The 14572-nt window shown below is 42.3% G+C and overlaps 1 protein-coding gene across 1 annotated transcript in view; it reads right to left on the bottom strand.

Moving 5' to 3' along the window:
- Positions 1-3362: 3362 nt before the first annotated feature.
- CYFIP1 (cytoplasmic FMR1 interacting protein 1) overlaps positions 3363-14572 on the bottom strand; it is a gene marked incomplete in the record, with an annotated part of 115525 nt that continues 104315 nt past the window's right edge. Inside the window, 5 exon segments of the mRNA XM_034757907.1 lie at positions 3363-4124; positions 7138-7285; positions 8165-8403; positions 10040-10134; positions 11435-11507. Coding sequence (XP_034613798.1) covers positions 3960-4124; positions 7138-7285; positions 8165-8403; positions 10040-10134; positions 11435-11507 — 720 coding nt within the window.

Raw genomic sequence — 14572 nt, 5'->3', positions numbered from 1 at the left:
AGACAGATCAGAGGAGAGGCTAATAATCTCTTGCTCTTCTTTTTTCAGGTGAAGACAAACAGCCTCTCTCTTCCTCAAGATCCTCTATTTCTTACTCAGAACAGAAGAATGCTCAGAAGCCAAACAAACAGTGAACATCTGCCACTAAAGTAAGGGTCCACATAAGATCTGAAGAGGGACCCAGAACCAGAGAAGAGATTGGAGCTGAAGCGCAGGCTAGTGCAGAATCCAATGGAATACCACTGGTTCTCAAAAGTTGAAGCCGAAACAGGCTTAGGTTTTGGAGCTGAGCCAGAGGGCCCATGACAGAGTTGGACGGATCCAACAAATCTGACATGTGAGATCTGGCATTCTAATAGCCTAACCCTGAAGAAGAGCTCCGTATAGCCTGAAAGCTTGTGTCTCTCTCACCAATAGAAGATGGTCCAACAAAAGATATCGCGTCCCTCACCTTGTCCCATCTAACAGTGTCGGTCTTTTCCCTTGTTGCCTTTTTTGGAACCTACAAAGCTGGAGCAAACGTGGCTCTAAGTTCAAAGGCAGGTGGTTTGGCCTTTCTCCACCAACAGTGCCTTCAAAACTCTGACTGCCTGAACCACAGGATCTGGAGTAGGACCCAAGAAAGTTCCAGTTTCCTGGAATCTTTGAGGTGCTTTGACTTGCTGGAAGAAGTCACAGGAGCCAAAGCAGGTGTCTCAGGCGTTTGATCAGATGAGTGCCTGGAGCCTCATGTCCCTCTTTAAGAAGAAGCACTTACAATCTCTTCTGCCTCTCCTGGCAAGGTCTGGGCATGAAAATCCAACAGATGGAACATGCAGGAGAGTGTTCCTTGCCCTAGTAGTTCAGGTAATGTGGTCATCCAACGCCAGGAAGACAGCCAGGCATGAAGCACACCTCTTGAATACCAGCTCCTTCAATTCCACCATAAACCAGAACTGAGGTACCAGCTATACAACTCTCTTTATCAGTCAACTATAAACTACAGCTATCAAGACACTAAGAATGAAGAAAAGCCTGGATCTGAATGGACCAGAGCGGTTCATTTTATTTTGTCACAGCAGTTGGGAATAACTGAAGTAGTAGAGGGGGCTGTGACCCACACAACCTCACACACAGAATGTTCAGGGGTGCTGAGGGGAGCTGCAGGAGGGGGCAGGAGTGCTCTAATGGTAAGAACTGGTTGCACAAGGATCTACCATGAGGCACCACGAGGCTGTGTAATACCTAGACCTGGGACTATGCAGATCCACTTGAAGAACTTTCCCACTTATCCTCATTTTGCAGATGGGGAAAGACATTTAGAGGTTGAGGGTAGAAGTCCCAAAAGCACACAAGTGACCTAAGAGCTTAAATTCTATTGTCAAAAGACCTGGTCCACAACCACAAAACTGTTTTGGTTCAGAATAGTTAAAACTGCATCTACACGAGGGTTTGTACCAATTTACCAGATAAAAAGATGCCTTATCTTGGTATAGCTTATTCCTGTATAGGAAGGGAAATAAGCCATAAGCACTTCTATTATTTGTATTACTGTAGCACCTAGCAGCCCTAGTCAACCCATAACTGGGTTGTACTGTTTTAGCTGTACCAGTATAGTTACAGTGCTAGTGTGTGTGTGCAAACTCTTGTTACACTGAGACTTAGGCCCTTAAAAGTTTGTCAATTTTGAAGATTGAGCTTAAGGTGCTTTTGACATTTTACTCATGCCCACACAGGGTTTTTTTTTTTTTTTTTAACCTACTAAAATCTTAGTGTGGATAAGGCAAGTTGCAGTTTTAACACAGTAGTTGGTTGAAGGAAACTAGAAGGTTCCTCCTAGGACTTACCATTGCCAGCTAACGTACAATTCGCATTTTGTCTCGTCCACAACAAGGATTTTAACACACACACACAAAGTTTCCTAGGAAAGTCAAGGCCTAGTTAAGGTATCACAGAGCAAGTCAGAGCCAGAAGCAGGATTAAAACTGTTCTCTGAGTTAGGGGGCCACTTGAACTATAGTGCATCTCAGGCAAGTCACTTAACTTGCCAGTTTAAGTATTGGTGAAATGGAACATTGCCTCCTCTCCGTCTTTGAGTGATCAGGATTGGTGTTGGTACGGTACTTTGAAGAGCTAAAGACTTGGTTAGAAATTCCAATAGAATTTTGAGGCGCAAAGCCCAGCACCAAGGAAGAGTGAGTTAGGCTGTAGTACCAAGGTAGAGTTTTATTGCATAGAGAGGGTATGCAAAATAAGGGAACTGCTGCAGGTGAATTACCTTCCCCTGTTTCCCAAACAGTAAACTACAGCCACCACACTTTCCCATCAGAAAAGATTAAGCAAAATTGAAGTGGGACATTTATATTCTAAAGCAACAGCTCATGTGAACAGATGCACTGAAAAAAGGGCTAATTAAATCCAATTTAGTTATTCTGATGCAAGTTTGTGGGTAACCAGCCCTTAAACTGCCCCCATCCTCTTTTCTGCACAGAATTATTAAAAACTAGCTTATTCTTCTTTCATTCTAGTTTCTGTTCCCCCAAGAAAAATTTTCTCCTACAGATATTTAAGACTGTCTCAATGTCTTCTTAACCACTAGCCTCATCCCCCCCTGCCTAGCTGACTATCACTTCCACACATTTCTGGACTCATTCCTTCTGGCTCCCAGCTTTTCAAAAGAGTCAGGACTTGAGAGCAGGGGCATAGGTCATGCTGTGCAGGCAGTCCAGGGAGAGGATGCACTAGAATTTGACTTTGTCCCTTTGTTTTGCTCTCCTCCATCATTGGTTTAAAGGGTTGTATCCTCCGATGTTCTTATAGCATACTGGGTAGAAAGCAGCTTCAATATCATTTGCAGATGTGACCTCTATCCAAGACATAGATAATTAGCCATTCATGCCCACTCTAGGAACATCTTACATGCTGTTACAACTGCTGGAAGAGTATTTGTGGAGACTGTACAATGTGACAAAGACATAACACCAGGTAAGTCCTGTATTGTTCACCAGTCAGACAGCAACAGGTCTTAAACACTTTCTAGGTGTGCCTAATCATGTTGCTTTAATATAATTTAAATATTCTCTCTTATAGTAATGATTATTATCATTAAATCTAAGCATGGTGATATAGGCTACAACAGTTCAGTGTATGGAAGGATCCCTTTCAAAAGATCATTTTAAACAGGGATTGCTTAACTTGGAAAGAAGACTTTGATTTTTAATAACCTCAAACTAGAAAACGAGTTCTGTATGATATCAGTTTTCAAAAAAAAAAAAAAAAAAAAAAGTGAAAAGACCCCCCCCCACTGTGCTACTGCATTAAACTGATTCTTGTAAAAGTTCTGAGTGTAAACCACCTCCAAAGAATCATTGCCTAAAAAGTGAGAATTTTAATTAATGCCTTTATTTCCATAATTACTAATCACACAATGCAATTTAATTTTGCTAGGGAAAAAAATCAAACTGATTAAAAAAATTATTCACAAAGCACCAGCAGGAACCTTCTTTTTATAAAGAGTAAGCAAGCAATTAATGCTTTTCTAATACATAAACAATTACAATGAATTTTTTTTAAATGTTTCTACAAAAAAAACAAACTCGTTTTTTTAACCACCGTGACTAATATTTTGAGATGAGGGAAAAACAATTTGAATCAATCCAGTCTAAAATGATCACATCAGGTGAGGGATATAGAGGGGTTTGTAAGACAATAAGGTTTTTTTTTTTTTTTTTATTAACACATTACAGGCTTCTTATCACGGTATATAAAATTTTAGTCTAGAAAAATAAGTATGGACTGTATACCATTATTGTGCTTGGTGACTGAAAAAGACAAAGCACCACTATTCAAAAGGCACAGGAAATACTGAAATACAGATTAGGGTATATTCCTTACAAGGGTTTTTCTCTTCTTAAGCTTATAGCTTAACTAGGTGCAAAAGTACTGCCACTAAAGTAAAAAGTAAGGCTGTTTCTCCACACTTAATTGCTGGCCAGAGACTGATGGATAGGAGGCTGGAAGCAGCGCACATGTTCCACTGGTGTACCTTCTCCATCACCAGACTTCATATACTTGTCCAAAGTAGTAATTATCTCATTGTTCAGGATCTGGAATTTGCGAATTCTCTCAACCATTTTCTTCAAAGGCTGCAATGTCAAAAACATACATTCAGAAAAGAAGTTTTGAGATTAAAATCAGAACCAGCCTTTGATAACACCACTGACAGCAACTGCCTCAATCCAGCAGTCTTCTGCCAATTCAGCACCTCATGAACCAGTCTGGTTGACTCTGGTGATAAGTATGAGACAAAGTTTCTTGACACCTTAAATGACTGCTTCTTAGAGCAGCTAGTCCTGGAACCACAAGAGGAGAGGCAATTCTTGATTTAGTCCTATGTGGAGCACAGGATCTGGTCCAAGAGGTGAATATAGCTGAACTGCTTAGTAATAGTGACCATAATCTAATAAAATTTAACATCCCTGGGGGGCATGGAGAGGGAGACACCACAGCAGCCTACTATGGTAGCATTTAATTTCAGAAAGTGGAACTACACAAAACTGAGGACGTTAAACAGAAATTAAAAGGTACAGCACAAAAAGTGAAATCCCTGCAAAGAAACTTTTTAAAGACACCATAATAGAGGCTCAAATTAAATGTATACCCCCAAATTAAAAAACGGGACCAAAAAAGTGCCACCATGGCTAAACAACAAAGTAAAGGAAGTAGCTAGAGGCAAGAAGGTATCCTTTAAAAAGTGGAAGTTAAATCCTATTGAGGAAAATAGAACAGAGCATAAACTCTGGCAAATGTAAAATGTAAAAATATAATTAGGAAGGCCAAAAAAGAATTTGAAGAACTGCTAGCCAAAGACTCAATGTAACAGCAAAAAAACTTAAGTACATCAGAAGCCGGAAGCTGGCTAAACAACCAGTGGGGCCACTGGACGATCGAGATGCTAAAGGAGCACTCAAAGAGGATAAGGCCATTGCGGAGAAACTAAATGAATTCTTTGTATTGGTCTTCATGGCTGAGGATGTGAGGGAGATTCCCAAACCTGAGCCATTCTTTTTAGGTGACAAATCTGAGGAACTGTCCCAGATTGAGGTGTCATTAGAGAAGTTTTGGAACAAATTGATAAATTAAAGAGTAATAGGTCACCAGGACCAGATGGTATTCACCCAAGAGTTATGTAAATCAGCTTCTGTACCAGATGATTGTAGGATAACTAATGTGAGGCCAATTTTAATTAAAGGTTCCACAGGTGAGCCTGACAATTACAGGCCAATAAGCCTAACTTCAGTAACTGGCAAATTGGTTGAAAATAGAGTAAAGAACAGAATTGTCACACATAGATGAATACAATTTGTTGAGAAAGAGTCAACATGGTTTTTGTAAAGGGAAATCATGCCTCACCAATCTACTAAAATTCTTTGAGGGGGATCAACAAGCAGGTGGACAAGAGTGATCCAGTGGATATAGTGTACTTAGATTTTCAGGAAGCCTTTGACAAGGTCCCTCACCAAAGGCTTCTAAGCAAAGTAAGCTGTCCTGGGATAAGAGGGAAGGTCCTCTCCTGGATCAGTAACTGGTTAAAAGATAGAAAGGGTAGGAATAAACGGTCAGTTTCAGAATGGAGAGAGGTAAATAGTGGTGTCTCCCACGGGTCTGTACTGGGACCAGTGCTATTCAACATAGTCCTAAATGATCTGGAAAAAGGGGTAAACAATGAGGTGACGAAATTTGCTGATGATTCAAAACTATTCAAGATAGATAAGTCCACTACAGACTGTGAAGAATTACAAAGGGATCTCAGAAAACTGGGTGACTGGGCAACAAAATGGCAGATGAAATTCTATGTTGATAAATGCAAAGTAATGCACATTGGAAAACATAATCCCAACTATACATATAAAATGATGGGGTCTAAATTAGCTGTTACCACACAAGAAAGAGATCTTGGAGTCCAAGCAATGTGCAGCGGCAGTCAAAAAAGCGAACAGAATGTTGGGAATCATTAAGAAAGGGATAGATAATAAGACAAAAAATATCATATTGCCTCTATATAAATCCATGGTTCGCCCACATCTTGAATACTGCGTGCAGATTGGGTTGCCCCATCTCAAAAATGATATATTGGAACTGGAAAAAGCACAGAAAAGAGACAGCTTCTATATGAGGAGAGATTAATAAGACGGGGACTTTTCAGCTTGGAAAAGAGATGATTAAGGGGGGGATATGATAGAGGTCCATAAAATCATGACTGATGTGGAGAAATTTAAATAAGGAAGTGTTATTTACTCATAATAAAAACTAGGGATCACTAAATTAATAGGCAGCAGATTTCAAACAAACAAACAAATGGAAGTATTTCTTCACACAATGCACAGTCAACATCTGGAACTCTTTGCCAGAGGATGTTGTGAAGGCCAAGACTATAAAAGGGTTTAAAAAAGAACTAGATAAGTTCCTGGAGAACAGGTCCATCAACGGCTATTAGCCAGGATTGGCAGGGATGGTGACCCTAGTCTCTGTTTGCCAGAAGCTTGGAATGGGTGACGGGATGCATCACTCAATGATTACTGAGTTTTGTTCATCCCCTCTGGGGCACCTGGCATTGGCCACTGTCAAAAGAAGGATACTGGCGGCTGGATGGACCAGTGGTCTGACCCAGTATGGCCACCATCTGTAATGGAAAGAGGAAACAGTGCCAACTCTCTCAAGTCTGCCCCAATGGTGGGGTGTGGTCTGGGTAAGTTATGAATGTTTCCCAACCAGTGGTAGGTGCAAAAGTCCACTTAAAATTTTGTTTTTAAAGATCTACTTTGCTTATCAGAATTCCAGAAATAGGCCTTGGACATGGGGATTAGAACTTCAGTAGGACTAGCCCTGTTCTAAAGGTACGTATGTGCATCTAGATGGCACCATCTGTTTCATTAAATGTAAGAAAACCCATGTCACAATGAAAGGTAAAGGTTGGCTCAATTAAAATCCCAACCCTAACATAGGGTGCTACTAGCAAATGCTCTACTGCATAATCTTGGGCTTTGACTCCACTTTATACAGTCATGGTTACAGATACCATGCAGCCCCATGCAAATAATTCCATTTTTTTTCATACAAGTCATTGCGATGAGTACAAACCCAATGTTTTCAACATACCACATTCTTGATGACCTCATCTTTGCCATCATGCTTTTGTACTTTCAGTAAATGGTAGCAGAAATCCAACACATCAAAGCGACGCTGCTGTCCCAAAAGCACAATGATCATACAGCCAGCCCAGTGCAGCCCATCTCCAAAGCACTGTCTGTAATAGAGTACAAAGTCTATGAAAATTGTGTATTTCACCTAAAACGCCTAAGAACCAGTTAGCATGAAATACTGAGTCATCGGACATTTTCTCTTCAAAAAATAGGGGTCTAAAAAACTATGCATAAGATGTTTTCCAGGCTGAGGTTTAAAACCATGTCTTTTAGGATCATTTTCTATTAAATTAACAATATTTAGAAACTGCAAGCACTAGAAATGCTAAAAATCTTTATCCAATTTTAAGTTCTTCCAAAAATATTTGCTCCCCATTACTCTGCAGCAGTGCTACTGTCACATTAACCAATAGAACAAACTGACAGTGCCACACCATCACGTTCATTTGGTCTTTGTGGATTAAGGGACGCAATGTCCTAAGACTTCCCATCAACAACTGGACAGTGACAGGCAAATGATAGCTCCATCTTTCCTTCTGAAAACTGACAAACATAATGCTAAAAACTAAAGAACTGAAGATTGCAGGACACTAACTTCTGAATGCTCATTCCTGCTGCTAACCCACAGAAATAAGCAAGTACCGGATAAATTACTTATAAAAGTTATTTTACTTAAATTCAGCAACTGTAGTGGGTAAGCATCACTGGTGTTGAGAGGTGTACGCTAGGATCTCTTTCTTATGGGACCTTTTATTATGTACCAACGTATTTAAAAGACATGATTTTTAAAAGATACAATTAATATCTGAGTTCTTGTGCTAACAGGCCCCCTCAGTCCCTTGTTCTTTGTTCTGTGCTTGCCTCACTGAGCTATCTCAGAAATATGAACACCAGCATTATGTTTTGTATCCCCACTTCTAGCTGGGAAATACAATAAAGTACTGTTGCAAACAAGTGCATAATTGGCAGCCTACGATACATACTCCACAGTAAATTCGTGTGTTCCCACAGGAATGCAGTACACGAACTGCATCGCGCTCCAGAGACGGTGAAATTCCACACATTCATCCACATGCATCACACCATTGCTGGGAAGGGGGCCACGCCAGATTGGGTCATCTAGGAAGGTCCGAATCCTGGTCAAGATGACCTCAAACATGGATAGGCCACAGCAGAGGCGTTCCTTGGTCAGCAAATCTCCTTCCCTTGCTATTGCAATTTGCTAAGATTGAGAGGAGGAAATAAAAAGTGAATGAAACAGCATTTCAGATTAGTTATGGGGGAGGTGTGGTTTCTGTTTGAAAGCCCTATATTAGTGCAGGACAAAGCTGTATTAGGGTGTCATGCTGATCTAAAAACACAGCAAAGAAAAACCTACGGCTTGCCTGTGCCAGCCAGGTTGCGGGGGTCAGGCTGTGGAGCAGTTTCATAGCTGCATACACTTCTGGGCTCAGGCTAGAGCCCAAGCTCTGGGACTCTCCCACCCAGAAGTCTACACAGCAGTGAAACAGCCCCGCGAGCCCGAGTCGGCTGGCATGGGCCAGCGGTGGGTTTTAATTTGCTGTGTGGACATACCCCCAGAGTACTGTAAGACAGTTTACCTGCGTGCCCCAATTCCAGTTCTGCACTTCGCCTTGGAGCAGATGCATTGAGTGAATTCAGAATAGGTTGTTTAAACAAAAGCAGTATTACTAGCTGGGTCACTAGTTTTGACTTTTCTTTTTGAACCAGTGCTTTTAAGGTTTTACTACGTTCATGAATTCTCCTGGGGTCAAGGGTCAAGTGGAAGCCAGAAAACACCAACCATGAAATATCTGGGTTAATTTTTTCACCACTCAACGGAAGAGAAGCTTTTAAAGGCTTTCTGAGTGGAAAGGTCAGCCACTGCTGTACTGCGCCACGGTTTGCAAGGTTGTTTTTAACTGAAATGAGTCAGAAGATAAAAATTGGTGTGTTCAGTTGTCTGCTGTCCCTCCCTCACTTATTACTGACTCCCTGGCCTGCTGCTATCAGAGGCTGATGTGCTTCAAAGTGAGCATGAAGTGATCTGTACACCTGTAGTAAACTGAGATTTATAATCAATACTTGCTCTATTGTACCAGCTTGTGCCCTCCCATTGTAAGAACTCTGCAGTAGGGACCAGGTTGCTTGCTCAGCACAGCTCACCTAACTCTACCCCTGGTGCTAAAAGTAGTCTGAACTCTATACTTAACAATATTTCCTTTTGGCCCCCCAAATCCCTATCTCTCAAGGAGAGTTTGTCAGCTGTTGAAGCAAATGGGGAATGAAACACACTCTACAAGGACACAGAGGAGAATGGCCTCTGGACAGCAAGAGTAGCTCACGGACAAGGCATGGAGGAGGAAGAATGTTCTCTGTTGGTAATTCATTTTCCAGGAAAGCTCAGATCAAATAGAACAGTTGGTTTCCAAAAAGGTTCTGATTTTATCCAATTTGTTCACTGAATCACAAGAGAACAAATGACTTTTTTAAAAGGTCACAGAGCAAATCAGTTGCTTTTGGTGGAATTTGAACTGGGAGCCCCTTGTGTAAAGCAAAGGATTTGCACCCATTATATCACAATAGTGTACATGGAAATTAACACTTTAATCCTCTCCTGAAACCTAAAATGTCACTTTCTGCACTGTCCCAAACATTCAGACAATAAGCCACCTGTGCACACAAGCTGCTGACCAACTTTACTGAATCCATGGATTTACCAGAGGCCCTGTTGTGTGAATAATTTTTGTTTGAAATTTGTAATTCTGACATGGCTACTGATATTGTCAGGGTCTCTGGTTGCTTCTGCACTTATATTTCTGCATAAAATGTCTGGGGCACAAAATGTAAGACATTACCTGGGGTGTTCCTAATCTTTCAATCAGAGGAACAAGATGGAGTGGAGCATATTTTGATTCTAGTCTTTTCATTTTAGCATCAAGTCTTTCACCCTCTGAAAGAAAAAAACCCCACATTATCCTTTAAAGTTAGGTGACTTCACTTTATAAACAATTAATATTGTGGTACAGAAATTCATGTTTTTGTTACAGTTTATTTTTGTCACAGTAGGAGTTATGTGTGTAAATTATTCCTTTGGCAGGAAATTTCATTCAAAATGGCTTGCTTTTTCTTCAGTATGCAGTTTATTTGATGCACAGTATCCATTGACAGGTTTATTCCTTTAACAATGTTACATTATACATTCAAGTATAAAGAAACTAACTATACAGGCAAAAACTAACAGCGAAACTCATTTTGTTATTAACTAGTTTCTGCCCTCAAAATAAGGCTCTTATGCTGTCTCTAACATACTTTGACTCCCACACATACTAAGCCAATTAATATTACCCTTATCACATGCAAAATACTTGCCTCCAGAGGATGGAGTTATAGTGAAGGTGTTTTATGTAGGGAAAGGTTAAAAAAAACAACCCCAAACCCCCAAACTGGTGAGTAGGAAATGTTCTCTGGTGAGTGGGTGAATAAAATTTGCAATGATCTGGTTAGTCTGATGGCTGTCTACAGGGATCTGAGTAACTGCAATAAATCTGATAAGACTCTTTCACTTTGTTATTTATGTGAATCCTATGAGCAGAGGCACAGATAGATCTGCTGCTGCTGGTAGTGGGGCAGAAGTAGGAAAAGAGTAAGCCTGCCCCCTTCCCTCCCCCCCAGTGGTAGAAGGATAAAATGCGGGAACAGAAGCAGCTCACCTTCCAGCAGTCAGGAAGGGGCGAAGAGAAAACAGACTGGAAGGAACAAATCCTGCAAGGTAATTCAGCAAAGCATTTAAGCATGTGAAAAGTCTGTGGCAACCATGCATGTGGTTGTGCTTTGCTGGATCAGAGAGACAGTACTCAGCACCTTGCAGGATCCAGCCCTAAACCTCCCCATCCCCAACTTTATTTTGCACACCTACAAGCCAAGGCTGATATGAAGGATGGGACCTCATAGCAAGTCCAGCATTCTTCAACCTCATCATCAAGTGGGGATGAGGCAGCGGTGGGCATATCACCAGTGTGCTGCACAGAGCGTTCTTGATCACCCCACCCCAGGGAGCCCTGGTTAATAGGCATAGGCCTTTTGCTAGTCTGTGTACTGTACAATTTTCAGGCTTGCAGATATTCAGGAATTTGCTGTCATTGCAAATGAATAGCGCTTGTGTAAGAAAGTTTCAGAATGATGAATTCACCAACAAGGAAGCAATAGCGGGGGTAATACTGCTGGAGAACAAATGCTCATCCAGCCCATACCTTTGACATGAACCCTTGGCAATATATTCTGGAACGGTGCAGCATGCAACAGGTCACACACTTCCTCTAGCGACTAGAACAAAAAGGAACAAGACGCATTTAGGAGTTAAAAAACAGCAGCATGTCAAGGGCACCAAAATCTTCTTCTAAAACCATGCGGACATTCTCTAACAAATAGTGGCTGACACCAGAGGGCACCAAGCACCTACAGTTAGAACAAACACATGGTGCTTTTGGCTCCATTTTCACAGAAGTACTTAGCAGCAATTTGGCTTCTGTGGGTTATCCAGGATTCACAAAGAGTTACAGCAACTCTACTCCCACCCAGAGTTGGCAGTTCTTAAAGGACAGAGGCTATTTATTGAAAAGACGAATGCAGAATGAGGAAGTTCTGTATTAAAGTGGCAGACAGATCCTGTGTAGACACACACAAATGTGAACAAAGCAGCGAGTCATGCTTTTATTTTTACCAACACTGTTCCCATAACCCATTATCACCCAGAAACATGTCTCCCAGAAAGAAAGTCTCAGATGCAGGAGACTAATGGCAAGGGAGAGGGGGGTCCCAGCATGGAACATTTCAAATCTTTAAAATATAAGGAATAAAAAAAATAAAATTGTTTCACAAATATTAAAAAAATATCCATGAAGTTGGATACGTTTGCTTCTGGAAATCCCTGTGTGTTCTCAGTGTATGAAACAGCCAAGAGCAGAAGCTGAGATCAGAGCTAGACTCATCTGAGGCCTCTTCAGAACAAAATTTGAGAAACAGTTATGTTTTCATTTTTATATTTCATTGACATTAATGGATTTAACAACCCCCACAGAGGAGAGACGACTTCATGTTCCATGACTTATTTCAGTCAAACACAGGGATCTGGCCCTTTTCCAAGGAAATTAAATAATTTACCCACAATGAGTAAAATTCTCTAACAGTCCATCTAATTAGATGCTGGTAGTAGTAGTAGTACTAGTAGAACATTTACATTGTGGTAGCACCCAAAGGCCTAATTGGGACTGGAGCCCCATGGTACTACTGGGCACTGTACACACATAGATAGGAGACAATCCCTGACCAGAGGTCTTACAATCTGAGAAAGACACAAGCAGATGAAGGGTAGGGCTCCAGGACACTAGAGGGTGTCACACACACAGTTGTTGCTTCTGTAGGTCAAGTACATTGCACAAACCAGGGGTGCCTTGGATCTCTCTTTGCCCTCCTTCCCTACAAGGAAATACATTTGATGAAGAACTGGCATAGCTTTGTTAGTGACAGGTTTTTGTGTTTTTAATGGGCGGAGAAGAATGGCAATAGTGGGGAAATTAGAGTAATGGAGCAGGAAAGAGAAGGAGGAGAGGGACAGTCATAACATCCTTGCCTGATGATGGGCAGACAATAACAGTCATCATGGCAAAGGTTAGCCTAAGGAGGGCTGTATGGATAGCGTCAGGGAGCTGTTCCCCCATGCATAAAGGGCAATGTGGGTAGCATGAAGGTGCTTATGGAGAAGGTTGACTGGTGGGTGGTAATGGCTGGGAATGCTGCCACAGCAATGAAGGGGGGTGGTCAATCAGCTAGGTAGGATTAGGCTACGTTGCAAAGGTAGACAAGAAGCTTATGTGAGCTGGAGAGGAGAAAAAGGAACCAGAGGAGGGATTCAAGAGAGGGGTGCTGTGGTCAGAACAAACAGCCAGGAAGATCTTAGCAGTAGCATTTTAAATGGACTATCTGAATGTTGCAGTAGTCAAGGCCAAATGAGTCTAAAAAGAGTCTTTAGACCCGCTTTGGCTTTTGGAATTAGGAAGTAGCGGGAACAGAACCCCTTTCCTCTCAAGTGAAAGGGAACCTCCTTCACAGCTCCCATCTAGAGGGACTGGACTTCTTACTCCAACAGGAGCTCATGAGAAGGGTCACTGAGAGGGGATGGAAAGATAGGGTGGACAGGAACCGGATCATGTAATCCAGTTCTATTGTGCTGAAAACCCAGCAGTCTTAGGTGATCTGGATCCAGGTAGCCAGGAAATAAGAAAGGTGGCTGGAAAATGGGGGTAGCTGGATCTAGTGCAGGGGGGATTGCGATATTGACCTCGAGTGTCTCGTCATAATGAGTGCTTTGATGACTCGGGGTGCCTGGGAGCCGACTGTGTAGGGCCCGTCGAGGAAGATTGCGGAAGGGACCTGCAATCTTCTTCCACTGTTCTCAGCACCCAGTGGTCTGATTTCATGAGGGACCACGCCAGGCTGAAATATGAGAGTCGTCTGAAAACAAGGTGGAGGTGGGGGGAAAGGGCAGGATCTGGTATGGGAACTGATATAACACCCTCAAGTGCCCATTCAAAAAAATTCTGCTTGGGGACTCCTGGATATTTGTGTGAGCCCGATAATGAGCTGAGGTGGAAGATGGCAGTTGTATGTGCTCATATCCTCTGCCCAGTTCTTAAACAGGTCTCGGCAAGGCGGCAGAGCCAAGAAGCAGACCAGGTGCAGAGGTCTTAAGTGCTTTCCCTAAGATGCTGGGGCATAGACGCCCAGGGTCCTGACAGTGGCTCTAGAATCTTTCAGCCCATGGAAATTTGCATCCGTCTGCAATTTCCCTCAAACAGAAGGTCCTGAATGGACTGCTGAACCTGCATGACCACTACTGATGCCTTTGTTCTAGCAGCCATGTCAGCTGCACCTTCCCTTTCTCCACCAGAGCGGAGAATTCCTGTCTGGACTCCTGCGGCAGCGTGTCCTTGAATTTTGACATGGAGTCCCAGATGTTATAGTTGTACCGCCCAAGTAAGCCTTTCTGGTTGGAGATGTGGAGCTGTAACCCACCAGTAGCATAAATCTTTTTACCAAACAGGTCCAGCTTCTTTGAGTCCTTCAGTTGGTTTGGTTTTTGGGGGGGGGGGGGGGAAGGGAAGGGGGGAAGGTGTCACGCCTTGCAGCCCTTTCCTTTCTCTTTCATTGGCCGCTGCAACCACAAGGGACCCAGGAGGGGGGTGGGAATATAAGTATTCATACTACTTGACGGGAACATAGTACTTTTCTCTACTCTTTTTAAGTGGAGGAGCAGAGAGGATAGGGTCTGCCATAGACACCTGACTGGACCCATAACGGCCTCGTTGAGGGGTAGGGCCACCTTTGACGGG

This window comes from Trachemys scripta, chromosome 1 (genome assembly GCF_013100865.1).
Source record: "Trachemys scripta elegans isolate TJP31775 chromosome 1, CAS_Tse_1.0, whole genome shotgun sequence".
NCBI lineage: Eukaryota > Metazoa > Chordata > Testudines > Emydidae > Trachemys > Trachemys scripta.
This window is presented reverse-complemented; position numbering and strand designations above follow the sequence as displayed.